The 17,688-nt window shown below is 33.1% G+C and overlaps 2 protein-coding genes across 2 annotated transcripts; both read right to left on the bottom strand.

The window, feature by feature from the left end:
- Nucleotides 1–2,490: 2,490 nt before the first annotated feature.
- Nucleotides 2,491–10,302, bottom strand: LOC139858532 (uncharacterized). Its single transcript, XM_071847371.1, has 23 exons — nucleotides 10,036–10,302; nucleotides 8,290–8,544; nucleotides 7,513–7,637; nucleotides 7,383–7,427; nucleotides 7,186–7,267; nucleotides 6,985–7,053; nucleotides 6,729–6,899; nucleotides 6,555–6,620; nucleotides 6,137–6,205; nucleotides 5,981–6,049; nucleotides 5,783–5,844; nucleotides 5,411–5,653; nucleotides 5,178–5,314; nucleotides 5,010–5,104; nucleotides 4,710–4,748; nucleotides 4,571–4,627; nucleotides 4,385–4,489; nucleotides 3,950–4,001; nucleotides 3,816–3,871; nucleotides 3,617–3,675; nucleotides 3,456–3,507; nucleotides 3,006–3,117; nucleotides 2,491–2,909 (listed from the first exon to the last, which is right to left on the bottom strand). Exons 1-22 carry the CDS (start codon nucleotides 10,198–10,200, stop codon nucleotides 3,052–3,054), a joined length of 2,139 nt encoding a protein of 712 aa, XP_071703472.1. The 5' UTR covers nucleotides 10,201–10,302; the 3' UTR covers nucleotides 2,491–2,909; nucleotides 3,006–3,051.
- Nucleotides 10,303–16,338: 6,036 nt separating this feature from the next.
- LOC139858788 (uncharacterized) lies at nucleotides 16,339–17,226 on the bottom strand. The gene has a single exon (XM_071847626.1). It carries the CDS (start codon nucleotides 17,025–17,027, stop codon nucleotides 16,470–16,472), a length of 558 nt encoding a protein of 185 aa, XP_071703727.1. The 5' UTR covers nucleotides 17,028–17,226; the 3' UTR covers nucleotides 16,339–16,469.
- Between the last annotated feature and the right edge of the window lie 462 nt (nucleotides 17,227–17,688).

Here is a 17,688-nt window from a genome sequence, read left to right as displayed (position 1 = left end):
CGCTAAGCATTGCTTATACTTTGCCGGAGCTGTCTGCTTAAGGATGTCATTTAAAAGCAACACTGCCTGCTTCTCAGACATGAACTCATCTTTGTCATCAATCTCATCGTCAGAATCTTTATTAATATAACTCAAGTCATTATCATCCTCAGAGTCATCAATAAGACTGCCCAGCCTGTCAAGTAGTCTGGATAACCTGTACTTTGATATAGATTGCCTTTTCATGATTTGCTTGTCTTTGCCATCCGCCATCCGTCGAAAAGGTAGAAATGATGGACATCGTCGTGGTTGCATCAATGATCGCCTCTCTGGATTAGTGACAAGGTTTGGAAGCCTTTCTGCACTTTTGGTTGTTGTTTCTTCGATTACTGGCCTTTTCTTTGAATTAGTTGCCAAACGCTTAAGCCTTTCTGCAGTTTCAGCAACTGTTTCTTCAATCGTACCGTCCGGTGGTGGAACAGGTACATCTTCAACAGTTATCATGTCTTCAGTTAATGGATTGTTGACTGCTTCAAGTACATTTATGAATGGAGCTTCAGTTGTTTTCGTTCCTTTTCCGTTTCGCGTGTTCTTTGCATTAGTGGATGGCGCCATTGTTAACACCTATTTCCTTATGAGGTAAGGCTTAGTGTGCCAACACGATACTAGAAGTAATCTAGCTTTAGGTGGGCGAGTGTTGCCGATTGATGTTTGCCCTTGGGAAATTATCCCTGCAGACCCGGTTCACAAGTATAGACACTTGTGGGGTGGCTTAATCAATCTGTCGTCCGTAGAGCGTAGAATTGCTAGCCGGATGACTTCTAGTGAGAGAAAGTGTTAGAGAGAGAAAGAAATGAAGTCTCTGCTCTCAAGTTTATCAGAGTGTCTGAATTGTGCCAAATGACGACCCAAGGGGTCTATTTATAGTGTCAGATCCACCGGATTGTTCGGGGACACGTGTCAGATGATGATACGTTCTGTTACTTGTGATCCGAAATTTATGCTGAAAGTGGCGTTCTCCGGCCAGGGCTTACGCGCTAGGCGGCCTTCAGGGCTTACGCATGACGGAACAACCTGTACAGCGGAGAACGCTGGATGGATAATTCCACAAAACTGTTGTTTCCAGTCTTCCTGATACTACTTTTATGCAACTATTATGCCTTTTATGCGTGTATACAATAGGATACACCATTACAACCCAACACCCAATTTCCATCAACAATTTTTTTTTTTTTGAAAAGCAAGAAGAACTTATATTAAACAATCACGAATAGTACATGGTTGACTGAGCAATCTTAACAACACAATACATCACGAAAGAAATAGAGAAAACAAATTACACCGCCCTAAGCTAATTGCAAAGATTGCAACTAACAAAAGAGAGAAACTAAGGTTGTGAGAACCATTGAAGCCAATCCATAATATGACCCTTGCAACGTCGTGAAATCCAATCGTATGAAAGAACTTGAACCTCGCTAAATAAAGATGGGACCGTCTCGAGCTTATTCTTGAACACCTTTGCATTTCGATTCTTCCATATAATGTAACAAACCACCCAACAAACCGCTTGCCATTGGTTCCTTTTGTGATCATGTGCTACGTAGCCGAAGGTACCATTAAAAATATCCTCATACCCGAATAAAGCCGAATTATACCCCCACCATTTAAGGACTTTCGCCCATATGTCTTTGGCCATTTGACAAGAAAAAAGTATATATTCCACCGTCTCAATGTCACCATCACAAATCGGACATTATTAAACAGTTGGTTGTTGGTGATTAGTCATTAGTAAATAATAACAAACGTTGGATTGATGTCATTAGTAAATAATAACAAACGTTGGATTGATTTTTCAATACTGATTTATATTGTAAATTTTTCCCTTCATTTAATTCGATCGTAAACAATTCGTGCTGCAAGTAGAGATTGTGAGAGAAGCAAGAACCTTTCTGTGGTTTTTAAAGAGTGTTAAGGAGTATGAAATCTATTGGTACAAGGGAGGAAGGGAAACGAAGTTGGTGTGAAAGAGGGATATATAGACAGTACAAAACAAGAAAAGCATGATGGTAAGATTTTTAGATGGAAATTCTACAACTTTGGGGATGATTTGAAAAAATAAAAAGTTTATTTTTCATGCTAATAAAATGGCTTCCCCAATAAAACACATCATCCAAGTTCAATTACTGATTATGCCAAATTATTCAGAAAAGAAGTGTGACTAGAGGGTTCGCATAATGCACAATTCACCCGGTACCAGATCTCGCGCTCGGGGACTTGGTTATCGGAAATTTACCCTGGAGAGCCAATGTGCTCGTTTACGAAACTAAGATATAAAAAAAAGGGATGAACTCCATGTATTTATATATTATAAATTATGGATATAATATGATATAATAATTTTTTAAATCGGATTTTTTTTAGTCATAATCATATTGTTACATGTCAGAAATTAGTTATTGTCATACATTATACATGCATGCACTCACAAAGTTGGGATGCTCCCATAAAACCAAAAAATAAAATCATAATACATCTATTAGTTCTGTTTATCATTCACATTTCTGCTATTTTAACAGTTACATAAATCTCAAAAAAAAATATATAAAAGAATCTTACAAAAAGAACTTATCATTTGTTGACAATTATAGTTGTGCGCTACAACACTGATCATACATTACAAAATATTTATATTTATATTTATACTAGCCTTTAAGAGCCTGTAGTATAATATGAGCTTTTCAAGGGATTCAGCCCAAAGAATAAAGCAATCGCGCTACCTGCTGCTATACATCAAACTGCATACCAACTCGTCTTTCTCTTCGTATAGAAAACGAATCAAAAAATGGTTTCCTCACGACCCGATTGTTACATTAACAAAAAGTTATTACACAATTGAGGATCAACATCCAACTTTTTGATTGCGAGCACCGCTGCAATTGTAATTCGTGCAAAACGGGAACCATATAGTTATTAGTTAGGTTAATTAGGTAAGAAAAAAAATAATCGGATTAAATCAATTAACTTACCAGAATATACAGAGCATTACATCACACTCTTATTAACGAGAGGATATCAAGCATCAGCTTCACCCTTCTGCCCATCGTCCCGGCTGGCAATAGCATCAACTTGCTGTTGTAACTAGAAACACGAGTTTAACTATAATTAGTTAATACTCTTTGATCTAGTCATGCTCATAACACTTTAATGTTTACGCTTAATTAAAAACAACATCATCAACAAAAACAATACCTAAAGTCATGAAACCTACTACATATATAATGCTGTGTTAATTAATCATTTTTCATTTGTAGTTTGATTAAATGCTTTTATGATTTAGAATAGAGAATAGAGATAGACATAAATATAAAATAACTTGATGTACGAAACTACAAATATAGTTATATAACATTTGACCCATGCTTTATGCAGAGTATTTTGTATTTAAGAGGTAAAATATGAGAGCTGTGCCAATTCACCTGTACGTATTTTAACTTTTCGGTGGTTAATTCCTCAGTCAAGCTTGTTAACCTGCATATTAAAAACAAATAATATAAATACAAAGGCAAATCAGATGAAGTACAATAAATTAAAAAAAAAAAAAAAAAAAGATTTATCCAAAAATATTAATATCAGTAACCTGGATTGTAGCTCAGAAACCTTGGTAAGCAGCACACGTTCTCTATCAGAAACTTCAACCTGAAAAATGGCAATACTTTTACTATATAATATATTATATAATATAATATATAATATATAATAATAACGTTACAATAAAACACAAATAGCTAGAAAAAAATAAATAAAACTTATTATGCAGAGGTAACACATGTACATACAGAGCCATTGTTCTCTGAGCTGCGAGGCAATGGGGGTAACTTTCCATTTTGAGACGCTGAAATAAAATAAGAAACCGTAAATTTAAAAATTATTCACACAAAGAATAACAGCTAACAAAGATTACAAAACTCACCCTCTGCTACCTCATTTTGTTGAAAGCTATTTAACAAATCCAGGATAAGATCCTGAGTAAATAAAACGAAGTTTAATTCGCAAGAGCATCATTACTTAAGTTGATATTAGTATTTGACAAAATTACGCGGATAATCCCTGCGGTTTACACAATTTTGCACGCGTAATCCATGAACTTTTTTTGCATTGGTAGTTCTTTAATTTCTTGCATGGATCGTCCCTTCGTTAAAAAATCGTTAAATTTCCCCGTTAAGTCTAGTCATGTGACAAGATATTAGCGATTTTTTGACGAGGGATGATCCACACAAATAATTACTACAATTTAAAGGTCTACCAATGCAAAAAGAAGTTCATGGACTATGCGCGCAAAATATGGGTAAACCACAGGGACTATCAGCGTAATTTTGTCTTAGTATTTTAAGTAGCTTCAGTTTACCTGTTGAAGCGACGTCTGTTGAAAGAGGTTTTGAAGGTGGGGCATAAGCATCGATACAGGTAAATTGCTATGTACAGAACTAGTATTAATCTCTCTAGGCATAGGCTGCGAAACAACCGAGAAACGGGTCAGTATCACAGAATGTGTGAATATGTAGAAGACGAAATTTGAGTAACGGTTACAAACCATTTTATTAGAATCAAATATCCAGTCCCCGACACTTGCGGATTTCCTCAGCGACTCCTAATTACACGACAAAACATTAAAGAAAAAATCATCATTTTCGAATTACTTATTATTGCAGGTTTGGAATTATTTTTCGTACCTGTGGTGACCGTCTGGGAATTGTATATAATGGAATATCCTGAAGCAAATATTTGAGTTAGAACCGTAAAGTAATAACAAGGTTGAAAAATACGCTATTTGGGAGTACTTGGTCGTTACGTTTTGGGGAGTACTTGGCAACTTGGGAGTACTCGGATATTGGCCAAGTTTGACTTTGACCGATTTTCGAGTAATCCCGAGTTTGACCGAGTTTTGACCAATTTTCAGAGTAATTCCGAGCTTTGGCCGAGTTTGACCGAGTACTTCCAGAGTAATTCCAAAGTTTGAAATTGCAGCATACCTTTACAAGATCAAGGTCTTCAGATGTGACAGAGAATCGTCCTTTTATTTGTACCAAATTTGCTTTCGATTTATCATCCAATGAATCTCGAAATCCTGTTGTTGCATGTATCAAAAAATATGTGTGTTGCTAACATTTAGTGAAAGGTCAAACTGAATGAAATGATACCTCCAGTTGGCTTTATGGGAGCTGACAAACTGTTTCCGGAAGCTCGATTTGGAAGGTTTAACGGACCGCTAAAACTGGGAGCTCGTCTTACTTGTTTATGAACTTTATCAACTACTTGCGCGCTTTCATTTTCGTACCTGATGAGATGTAAAGTAATTAGCACAAGATTAAAGTAAAACATACACAAGGGGCCCACTTTGGGTAACAAGGAATAAACTAATAAAAGGTGAAACCTTTCTACGTTACGGATTCTTTCCGACTTTGAATTATTCAATACCACAAGGGGCCCACTTTGCGTTTGGCGATTTCTTGCTGTTACAATTCTAATTTTAGTCTCTTTATCTGAGGTTGACGGTAGTTGCTCCGTCTTTGTTCTGTTTGTTTCTAAACCGGTGTTAGCTTTATTGTCTTCTGGCTGATTATTTTCTGGAGTATCTTGCTTCTCGCTCGCACTTTCAGACGGGTCTATTACATAGCTGAAGAATTTTGTGAAAATTACAAATTGCAAATTTGCAAAATCAAAAAAAAATAAATAAATAAATAAATAAAATCATATCAAAACATTAACTGAAGAAGAATCTTGAAATAACTAATTATCCACTGACCTATTAACAATTTCGCTTGTGGAACATAGTTCGCCAGTAGTAGCTTTCGAATTGGAATCATCCTGCAGCAGAAAACAATATCTCATTTACATATTAAATGTGTAGCATGAATACATGTTAAAAATTTAGCGTCGATATCTGGATGTAGAACGGCATTTTAAAAAAATAATAAATAAATAAATAAATAAAAACCCTTACATTATTGACACATGAAGTTGAATTTACATTGTCTTTCCTAATATCTTGAATTTCGTCATCATCTTGCATCTGCGGTCAATAAAAATGTCAAAGTGTCATAATTATATATACACCAAAAAAGCATAAGTTTTTAAAAAAAGAAACGAGATGTATAACCAGGGATGCTTTGAATTTTAAATCCTGAACGTCAAAGTTCCAGGCGCTGACACCTCGTTGATACTCGCTCTGCGTATCATCATAAAACAGTTAGAATTAATAATTTGGGTTCGAGCTCAAAGAGATATTAATAATTGGGTTCAAGCTCAAGCTCAATGCTTGTTTGGTTATTTGATTTTTTCAAAATGAACTAATTTTTCAAGTTCAACTTCCTTGTTTACGAACTCAAGTGTGCTTAAGGTTTTTACAAGCCAAGCCAAATATTTCTTTTATAAGCTTGGTTCGTGAAATTAATAGAAGAATTGCTTTTATTTGAGCTTTATTTTAGCTCATACATCATCAAGCTTGAATTCGAGCTCAATTAGTTTGTTAATTGGTTAAAAATAGTTAACGGCTGCTACAATAAAGTTGCTCTAACCATTGATATGGCTTCTTGTTCAGCTGAAGGCATTTTCTTCAGAGCTAGTTGGGCAGCATCTTTGATCTGCAAAACATAAATTTTAAAATACATATCAAATAAGTGCTATAGAGGCCGGTGAAATAATATTTTTTCTTTAATAAAAATAAATAAATAAACTAGTACAGAGAATACCTGGAGGGCTTTTACGCGATGCCAAAGTGGCGGCAAGTCCGTAAAGAGTTTCTTCACAGAAATGTCTGGTGGTTTAGCGTGTTTGAAAAACGAATGTTTTAACAACTTTTCAGCGGTGGGCCTTTTTGTTTGATCTTTCACCAAGCACATTGCAACCAATTCTTTAAAAGACTGTTAATTAATAAAATAGCTGTAATTCCTTAGTTATCAACGTAAAAAGATACAAACAACAATATAAATAAGACGAATTTGATACCTTAGAAAACCGTTTATCCCGATCGTAATCAAGTCCAGGGGGTGCATTTTGTATCGTCATCAACAGGACCTGTGACACAAAAAAGACAAAGTATGAATATAAAAGTAAAAAATATATATATACTTCAAAAATTTTAACTACTATAATTATATTATATCATTTTTATATTTATTTTATCATATAATATAATATAATTCAAACCTTCATTGGAGGGTACTTTGAGAAAGGAGCATGACCGTGCGCCAACTCCAGTGCAGTGATTCCAAAAGACCAAATATCAGCCCTATTAAAAAAGATAATGAATTTTTTACTACTAATCTGTAATTTTATTTATGAAATATGAAGGGAAAAAAATGCATATTTCATAGTATTTTCATTAGAGAGATCATCGTACTCACTTAAAATCGTATCCACTTCCTGGCTGCAAGACCTCTGGCGCCATCCTATAATTAGTAACAAAACCAAAGTCACAAACAAAAAGATAAATAAAAAATAATAATAATTACTATAAAATAGACATCTACTAACCAGCAAGGAGTTCCTACAAATGTATTTCGGGAATGTTGTCTATCACCTCTATCGAACATACAAGCTGACACACCGAAGTCGCCAAGCTTTATAACTCCGTTTGTATCAAGAAGTATATTTCCAGCCTGAAAAAAAATAACTTTTTGAGGAAACAAACAACCAAGGTTGGAAAAGTCACCAAACCTTGACTTTCACCGACTTTGACCGACTCAAGACGTCGTTCTGACTAACTTTGAGCTAAATTTTTAGACTTGACCAACTAAGACAATATATAATGAGGCAGCACCCACCACCTCTCACGCCCCAAAAATCTAGGTGGCATCTCACTTGGCAAGCCCCTGACGCCCGTAACGGGGCGTCACCCGTGACACTTTCGAGGCGTCAGTCAAAAATCTGACGGAAAAAAGGTAGGCGTCAAAATTTTTTGGACCAATCAGATTTCTCCATTAATTTTTATATATTATTAAATTATATATTCTATACCCAACTTCCAATAATATTTTACCACATCACCCATCACAAATTTACCACTCAAATTTAACACTCTACATTAAAAAACTTCACTTCTTGACATTGCCACATCACCACATTTGCCTTTGACATCAAAGTGAGGGTTAAAAATGATCTAATTAGACGTTTTTGGACGAAACAGGCCGGGCTAGTCAACAAACTGATTAGTCAGCCAACTAGATGACCGAGACGGCCGCTGTTTACAACACTACAAACAACATACACTAAAGAATGTTAAAGTAAATAAAGTATCAAGAAGATAATGACCTTAACATCACGGTGGATGTGTCCGTGTCGATGTAAATACTCCAACGCTTTTAGAGTTTCTTTAAGAATCGAAGCGATAGCTGATTCTTCGAACCCATCGGGATATGCGGTTTTCATGAGATGTAGACATGAACCCTCAGCCATGAATGGCATAACCACCCAAAGGTTTTGGTTGACAACGAACGAACAAAATGCACGTATCACGTTTCGGTGATCTATTAAACTCATTGTTTGAGCCTCCCTTCGAATATCATCCTGTAACCGTCACTCCTTACATAAGTTTTTTTTTACGAAATTTTAGAATTACATTAGTTGCTGATTCTATTTAGCAAACATGTATGGTAATACTATTATAAATGGTAATAATATAATATTGGTGTGTTTAGTTACAGATAAATTTCTCCATTTCTGTTTCAATGAATAATCGGCAGTGTTTTCTTTCTCTAGAAAACCAATGCCGATTTAGAAAGCGTGTTCAAATGTAAGGCATGCCATAAACCATCGTTTTCAGATTTCTAGTTATAATAGAGAAAAAAAGGATTTTTGTTTTCTTAGAAAACGTCTCCCAAAAACACAAATTCAAACATGTTTTCTAGTTCTCTTAGATGAATCATCGGGAAAACATGATAAGTCTCCTGCAAGTAAACTCGGACTGTGTAAAATATGGTTTGCAGAATTTAACGCATCCACCGAACATCAAAATAAAGATTTACATAATGCTAATTTTTTTCATTTACATAGAGGAAAGCATTATAATAAAGGCATAATCATTACTTATTATGTCCATTTATAAACTCTAATAGAGATACTTCAGGTGACACCCTTTATAGCTGGTTGTTATTCAATGAAAGTGGACTAGTGTCCCATTTAGCCCAAAAAAGCCAAGTTTGTTAATCTTATGCTTTTTAGATATAACCGTTTAACCGAGTAATCACAGTGCATACTTACTACTGCATCTAATCACCCACTAGAACATAGTAGCATACCTACTATACTAAGTTGTTTGATATTCGCAGCACAAACTACATTAAGGGTGTGTTTGATAAAACTGGATGATTAAGCGCTGAATGGTTCATAAACTCAATGATTCAAAGGTTCTTAATGGAGTTGCTTCTTAATGACTATAACATGTTTGAAAATCATTTTAAACGAGTAATGTAAATAATGTAAAATTACCTTATAAAACTTTGACATGAATAAAAACTAAATATAGTTATTTGACAAGTGTTCTTGATATACTTTAAAGACAATATTACATATAATTTAGGTGCTTAATGTTTAAGAGAGCATTCCAACTCTGAATGGTTCAGCACTGAAATGTTGAACCATTTAGCATCATTTGTCATTCGGAGGTTAGAAACAAACGCGTTGAATGTTGATTAAGAGGTAAACAAACGCACCCTAAGTTAATGGGAACTCACATAAATAGCAAAACTAATTTCAACTGCAAGTCATTGTTCTATTTAACCCTAATTTATAAACAACTAATGGCTAATGCTTCTACATTTAAGTAACTTCATCAAAGGGCAAATCAATATATAGTTAACACAACAATAAAGGACCACAATATATACAGATTAAAACATCAAAAGTTGCAAACTTCAACAGTTTGACCTCAAGATCAAGGTCAATTCCAACACTTTTCAATAATTAGATTAAAAAAAAAACTTTTCAAGTTGTTAGTTATTTAGCTGAATTAATGCAAGAAACAACAATCAAAAAAGGAGTTAAAATTAGAAAATTTACGAGACTGCTGTTGATGCGTTCGAGATCCAAGCATTTAACGGCGACGACGTCGTTAGACGGGAGATAGACGGCTCTATAAACGGTGGCACTTGCACCGTAACCAACTTCTTCTAGAAGATTGTAATCGTTTGGATTAGTGGTGAAGCTTTTCTGACCACCACCCATCGGAAAAAAACACACACACACAGTTGAACAGTGATCTGGAAACAAGTTGACGAGGGCATGGACTATTATTATTAACAGCAATAATAGTTTATAAATAATTAATTAAATAAATAAAAATAATAATAATAATTAATATAATAATGAAGTGTTAAAAAAGGTTGAAGTGAGGGTGAATAATAAAGTTTATTAATAAGTTGGCGATGAAGATGAGATTTTGGATTTGACTACAAAATGTGAGGGACAATCAGTTTCCGTTACCAGGGGTTTCACGTCAACCCCTCTATTATTTTACTCACTTTGTGAATGTATGGTATTTTGACTCACGGAATCCAATAAAATTTCGACGGACTTGAAATTGAATTTAGACAGGCGTCGTGTTTAAGTTTAATTCCAATTCCGTCAAAATCCCATTAAATTTCGTGAGCAAAATGGGACCTAAGAATCTTGGGTTAATCAAGACTGATGTAAAAATTAGATTTAATTGCTCATTTCCATACCATGATTAGGGTGTCTTTGGTTACTCAATGGAGCTAGAGCTGGAGTTTATTTCTAAAGCTAAAATTTGAAGCTTATTTTTTAACAAGTGTTTGATAAAAAATAGCTGGAGCTAGAGTTAGTATTATAAATTGATTAAATAGACAACAAAATAAATTATAAATCATTATATAAGGGTCAGATATGTAATTTTTTCTAACTTCATAAACTAAGAAGGTTATGAGCTTATTTTTATAACCTAGTTCAACTAACTTCTTTTTTCAGAGCTTATTTTTTTCATAAGTTCTGAAAATTATGTCATCCAAACCATGCTACTAGCTTAAGATTATGAAAAAATAAGCTTAAACTTCCATAAGCTCCAATAAGCTGCGCTACCAAACACACCCTTAACACAATTACTAAATGTAATTCAGTATCATATTTATATTTTTATTGTCACACCCCCAAAATGGACCAGGGGTAATTGTGACCAATCATATCATAACACAGTTGTATAAGCGAGAACGACTCTAAATGAAACGTTTTATTTATTAAATAAACAGCGGAAGCATTATTCAAAGTTTTACATCATAAGAGTACAGTAAATGAAAAATGTCTTAAACAAAATGATAAATATGAATGATGGACTCCATGCAAGCAGCAAAGCATACATCAATCATCTAGTAGCAAGTAGCAGCTAGCTCAATCATCACCTGAGACAAAACACGCTTAAAGTGTCAGCCAAAAAGGTTGAGTGAAATTCATAGGTTTATAAATAATATCCAAAGTTTTAGACCACAAGATTTAGTTTAAAGTTGATTGATATAGAAATATCAATCTAAAAGTGTTGCTGCAGTTTGTAATATCGCTACTAAACAATTTACCCTATGACACCTTGTACTGTCAGTGTCGTGGAATCATTATTATGTAACCAAAGACCAACGGTCGAATGGTTAGAGACGTTACTCTCAATAGGCCTACTCACAATAATTAAGTTTGCATTTATACGTAGCAATTAACGATATTACGGTAGGGATTTAGCATAAATCAAAGCAAGACAGCATAGTTAACAGTTGAGTACTTGTGTCTAAGCGTAAAACAGTTTAAAATCAAGCATGTGTCTCACCCCCAAAGTTGTAAAACAGTTATGAAATAGTAAAAAGTGGGGCTATGAAGTTCACCTTAGTAGCACACGAAAGAATTGAACGGAAGGACGTGACCGAGATCTCAACCTAGAGATAGAACGTATGATCAGACATTGCCTAACAGACAATAGTATATAGTACTATATTGATAGTAATGGTTCACTAAAGAATTTCCATTTTCGAAAGGTTACTATTTATAGAAAGTTTCCACTTATAGTAATTTTCCAATTTTAGAAAGTTCGGGTTAATCTTTAGCAAGACGTTGTATAACTTTACTCAAACTTCGTTGCTATCAAATAAGTCAGGAATGACCAGATGTAAGCGGGGGCCCAGGATTCTTGACCAGAATCTAAGTCATGGCATTCGAGATCCACAAGCTTACCCATAAATGGCAACCTAGACATCATTCACTTACGACCGTGAGTAGCGATGAAGTTCACATGAATTATACATTATCTTTGATTAACCTTCACTTTAGGTGTATACACACAACGAATTATTAATGTACTTAATAATTATATATGTGATAATATAACCTAAGTTTTATTTAATATTTAGTTATTATACCTTAGTATGTCTTATATATATTAAATATAATTACCTTTAAATAAATACCTAAATTACTTCAAAAATAATAGTGTTTTATTAATCGAACATTATTCAAAAATGTCTAAATAATAAATTAAATATCTAAAAATTACATATATAATTTTTATAGTCTTAGTTAATCATATAGATTAGTAGAAAAATTTAAGAAAACATTTTTATTATATTTTTGTATTTATTTTTGTTTTTACCCTTAATGTATTCACAAAATAATTTTAATTCTACATAATTACTAAATAAACCTAAATAATTATTTTTATAATTTTTATAAGTTTCTATCAGTCTAATAACCTGTAAAAAAAAAATTTTAAAAAATATTTTTTTATTATTTTATATTTATTCTTAATTTACCTTCGAATTACATAATAATAGAGTTTAATTATATAATAAATACCAATTCGACCCAAGTAATTATTTTTATAATTTTTTCAGATCTATATAAGTTTTAAAAACTCAGAAAAAAATTATATATATTTTATTTTTGGTTAAAAGTATTTATTACGAATTTTACATTGTTTTTACGTTTAAACACTACATAATTCGTATTTAATTATAAATAATATTCCATAAATTATCAAAATTATTTTTATACATCATAACACTTATAATACTAATTATAACATATAAACATAATTAATTTCGAATTTTACAAAGAATATACAATAAATATAAATATAAATGACAATATTGAAAAAAATTAATAAAAATAGAAAATACCTCAAATTTTCTTCAAGGTTTTGAGAGAATAACTTAAGTTTTTGTGTTTGGCAAGAAAAAATGAATGAGGAGCCATGTATTTATAGGTAAAAAATGGTTGGTAAAAAGAAAAAAAATAATAAAATAAAGGTGCCAATTTTGACAAAATAATAAAAACATGTTAAAAATATTTTTAATAAGTTTTTGTTTTTGAAAATATTTAGTCAAAATTCATGGGCTCATTATTTAATTTATAAAAAAATCTTATTTCTTTTTATTTTTATTTTTTTTATAAGCTAAAAATATATATAATGATTAAAATAACTTATCATTTAATTAATAATTATGTTACATATAGTTTTAAATATAATACGCATTAATATTAACTAAAGTTATTTTATATAATTAGTGTAAACTTTAGTTAACAGAACATGTCGACTAAAAATAAATATTTGATCAACGTCGAATTTAATTATATATTACGTATGGATAACAACCCTATAGTCAAATTAGTCAATTCATGTATGAAAATATGAGGGTTGTTATATTTATCGTTGCGTTCTCGATTTATTATTTGCCAGAAAAAGGGATGAAAAAGTTATGATAGCATTAGAATGTAACTTATACGTATTCTCGAGTTTAAAAAATGTAAAGTATATTTATTCTTGAGTTGAAAGAATAATAGAGAAAAAAAATGAAATTGATCAAGTCAAAATTTACCGCTTAAGAAAATTCTCACTTGAGTGGAATGTGGTTGGAGTTGTTTCAGTGTTTCAGGGACTTTACTTTCAGTGTCAGTATTAGGAAAAAAAAAATTAATCGCAGGTGAAAAAAATTTTAAAAACGTAGTGATTTTTTTTTTTTTTTGTCAGAATATGGAGCTTTTGAGAAAAAAAAAATATGGAGACATCAAGGACAAAATATAGAGATTTTTAAGTAAGAAAAAAAACACCGATAGCGAAATTCAAAAATTCAAAATCTTTTCATTAAAAACTATAAATCCACATCCAAACTTTTTGCATTAATAATTATAAATTCATTGGAGGCTGGTGCCCCTTGGTATTTTCGTCTGGCTTACGGTGGTTTCTTTTATCATTAGATCGAAAGAGATGACTGACCACCAATTATAATCATCCTTGAACATTCATATGATCTTTCATGAACACTTTGATAATTGATCATGATAGAACTTATGACATGACTTTGACCAAGTACTTGAAAATAATTAATTTGAATTTTTTATGATAATTAATACTCCATTTGTTAAGGAATAATCACATATATAGTCAAATAAGTCAAGGAATTTCAATGGCTTTAAAAGCCAGGAATTTCTACTAACGTTAAATTTTTTCTCTATATCTAATTCAACAAAAGACAAAATTACATATAGAGTCAAATAAGTCACTTTTCTTCAACCGGCAGCTACCATAAGCGACTGAATTCCTGTATCTTCACATCGTCCACATATATGCCACCATAATCACATACATCTTCTCCTTAGCATCATGCGTACGATTCCAATCTTCAAGCCATGTAATCCAATTATTCCAAGAAAGAAAATCCGGAACATCTTCATAGACCCATAAACGTATTCTGATCCACACTTGATGAGTCGTATCACAAACAAACAAAGTGTGATCACACGACTCTATCCCATTAGAGCAAATCGAACAAGTTGTAGATGGAATCTACAAACCTTTTATAGATAAATTCAAACAAGAAGGTAATCTACCCGACAGGGGCGAAGTCAGAATTTAAAGATAGGGGAGGCTTACTTAATATTCGACGTAAAGTTCAAGTTTAATATATTCCATCGAACAATTAGCCATAAAGAAATTAATAAAAACCGAAATTGCAACTTATAGGACATCAATATCAATAGATAAAACGAAAGGGGATGAATTTATGAAATAATGACAATCTTCAATCATCTTCATTTAGACTGAAACTAACGCGACGTCAGATCTGGTCGCGTCAGACGAGTTGGCTCCATCTGACGCCCCTGACGCCTTTATCGCGGCGTCAGATTTTGACGCTATGGGGCGTCAGTTCCTTTTTTGACTGAAAAAAAGGGGCTTCAAAGGGTTATGTGGCAGCATGTGATTGGTTGGGGTAATATATTCGTTACCCAACGGATATATACCCGTTTTTTGTATTATTTTTTTTTACAAAAAAAAAAAATCTTTTTTACTCCATTTTACTCCTATTTAAACCCAACAATTCTATCATTTTTCACACATTTCATTCTTACTCTTTTTCTTTCCATTTTTTTTTTTTTTTTACAAAAGTTTACTAGTTTATAAATGGGTTCGAGGTTACAGGGTTCTAATTCCGACTATGAAGATTTGCGGATTGTTCAATTAATTCAAGAAATAGAAGATGATGATTCCGAAGTCGAATCGGCACCATCTATTCCGAGAGTTAGAGGTTACATTCCTAGGGAACGGGAGGTTGCTGCACAACGTTTATGAGATGATTATTTTTGTGAGACGCCAAAATATCCACAAAGAAAATTTAAACGCCGTTTTCGTATGCGAATGCAATTATTTCTCCAGATAGTGCAAGGTATAACTACTTTCCAAAGTGATAATATGCCAGAATATTTTACTTACTTTTCTCAACGAGTTGATGCTATCTGTAGGCCTACATTAAATAAATGTATTTACCTTCGACCCAAGTGCACCAAATGATAGACGGGACTAACGATGGAAGAATAACATTATCAATTATCTTCCTAACTTCTTTAACCTTATAATCTGATTCGTTTCAAATCAAGCAGTACCATGAATCTGGAAAGTCATGAAGATGGACATCTCCAATAAGCTACTGAAGTTGCTCAATATTCGAACTATGTAGACTGCTTCGCAATGGTCGAACAGTCGAACTCAATTCCATTGCCATACATCCTTTATTAATCTATCAGAAATTTTACAGTCTTCATTTCTTTCTAATCTAAAGAGTTTCAAAACGACTGGCTAGGGGGAGAGTCGGAGACTCACCAATCCATATGTCCTTCCAAAAGAGAGTATTACAAATCTTCAACTCTTGTTTTCCAAATTCTTATACATCCACATTATTTAAGACTCTCCTCATACATCACTTTGTATTATTTAAGACTCTCTATAACATTCATCCAAGCACTTAATCAATTTTGAATCGAATCATTATTTCTCCAAAAAATAACAATTAACAGCATATATACTTTATATAGTTTATTAGCAAATTTAACAAAAATACCATCTCTCTTGCTATAATCAAAACTTGTGAACATCACAATTTGTATTACTACAAATGCTTTTCCATATATACAATTTTTGTAAGGGTTAAATAACAAAAAAGTTCATAATGTTACAATAGTCTCCTCCTTAAACTCTTTGATGAAGCTTTTGAAACCAAGTATCCAACACCAACACCTAAACACATCACCCATATTCCTACATCCACTGCCCACGCCACCCTTTCCACCTCATTCTCCACGTCATCACCACCGTCATCCTCATCCTCCACGTCAGCATCTCCACCACAAACACAATCGCAATAACAACCACCACACTCATCCCCTTCACTAATTTCCTCAACTATTTCTTCCAACCCCTCAAAACACCTCCCTTTTTTCACCACCATCACAACCTTCTGTTTCATTACATCCACGTCATCATCCACATCACCCTCCACCGCCAAACTAACCTCCACGTCATTAACCTTAACCACCATCTTACCTTCTAATCCACACTTGCATTCAATTTTCCATTCACCCCCCTCACCTTTCCTAAAACTACCTTTTACCACCTTTTCTTCTCTTAAATACACTTCAAACCTTACACCTTCACTCACTCTCACTTTCTCCCTACACCCATACATAACCGACCCGTCACGCTCATTCGACACAACGCGGTAAAGGGTCATGAACCCCGGAGAATCGGGTCGGATAACCACCCGTTAATCTCTAATGGGCTGCCGTTAATACGTGGAAGGTAATGTAGAGTAAGTGAATCGGGCAGCAAGTGTTTTCGGGTCTTGGAAATGGATATCAAGAGATAAAAAGCTTTTATTTTTAAGAGACGATCTCTCTCTGTCTGCTGAAATCCACGACACATATTGTTGCCAGTTTTATATTTTTTTGTTAATCGGATGTGTTAATTGAGGTGGTGTTTTTATATATGTATGATTATGATGGAAAAAGTAAACAAGGGGTGGTGGGTACACGGGTTTGACTAGGTAGCCAACAGATAAACGAAGTTTCGATGTGCGACAATTTGCCAATGTGATTGGGTCGGTTATTGCACTCCATTTTATGTTATCTTATTTATTACTCTATATTATTATTATATCATTATTAAATTAAATTAATAAAAATTTAAATAAATTAATATGTACAATGTATTGTTAGATTTCGTAGAAATTCTGTTTTGTTTATTTAAATATATGTACATTGTATTGTTAGATTTCGTAGAATATAGTTATACTGTGATGATGATTATAATTATATTGCTTTATGTTATAATTCAGTAGGCTTATAACTACTTTTAGTGGCCTAGTTCTTGACTGTAGACTAAAGTATATAGAG

Source organism: Rutidosis leptorrhynchoides, chromosome 7, assembly GCF_046630445.1.
Source record: "Rutidosis leptorrhynchoides isolate AG116_Rl617_1_P2 chromosome 7, CSIRO_AGI_Rlap_v1, whole genome shotgun sequence".
NCBI lineage: Eukaryota > Viridiplantae > Streptophyta > Magnoliopsida > Asterales > Asteraceae > Rutidosis > Rutidosis leptorrhynchoides.
The sequence above is the reverse complement of the archived record's forward strand: the minus strand, read 5'-3'. Positions and strand labels throughout refer to the sequence as shown.

What these genes read in the sequence shown, in the direction of transcription:
- LOC139858532 (XM_071847371.1), bottom strand. Translation starts at nt 10,200, where the DNA reads ATGGGTGGTGGTCAGAAAAGCTTCACCACTAATCCAAACGATTACAAT. An exon ending in AACAAGAAGCCATATCAATG is followed by an intron (nt 6,206 to 6,554) that starts GTTAGAGCAACT and finishes GATGATACGCAG; the next exon opens with AGCGAGTATCAACGAGGTGT. An exon ending in AAGACCTTGATCTTGTAAAG is followed by an intron (nt 4,749 to 5,009) that starts GTATGCTGCAAT and finishes TATTTGCTTCAG; the next exon opens with GATATTCCATTATATACAAT.
- LOC139858788 (XM_071847626.1), bottom strand. Translation starts at nt 17,027, where the DNA reads ATGACCCTTTACCGCGTTGTGTCGAATGAGCGTGACGGGTCGGTTATG.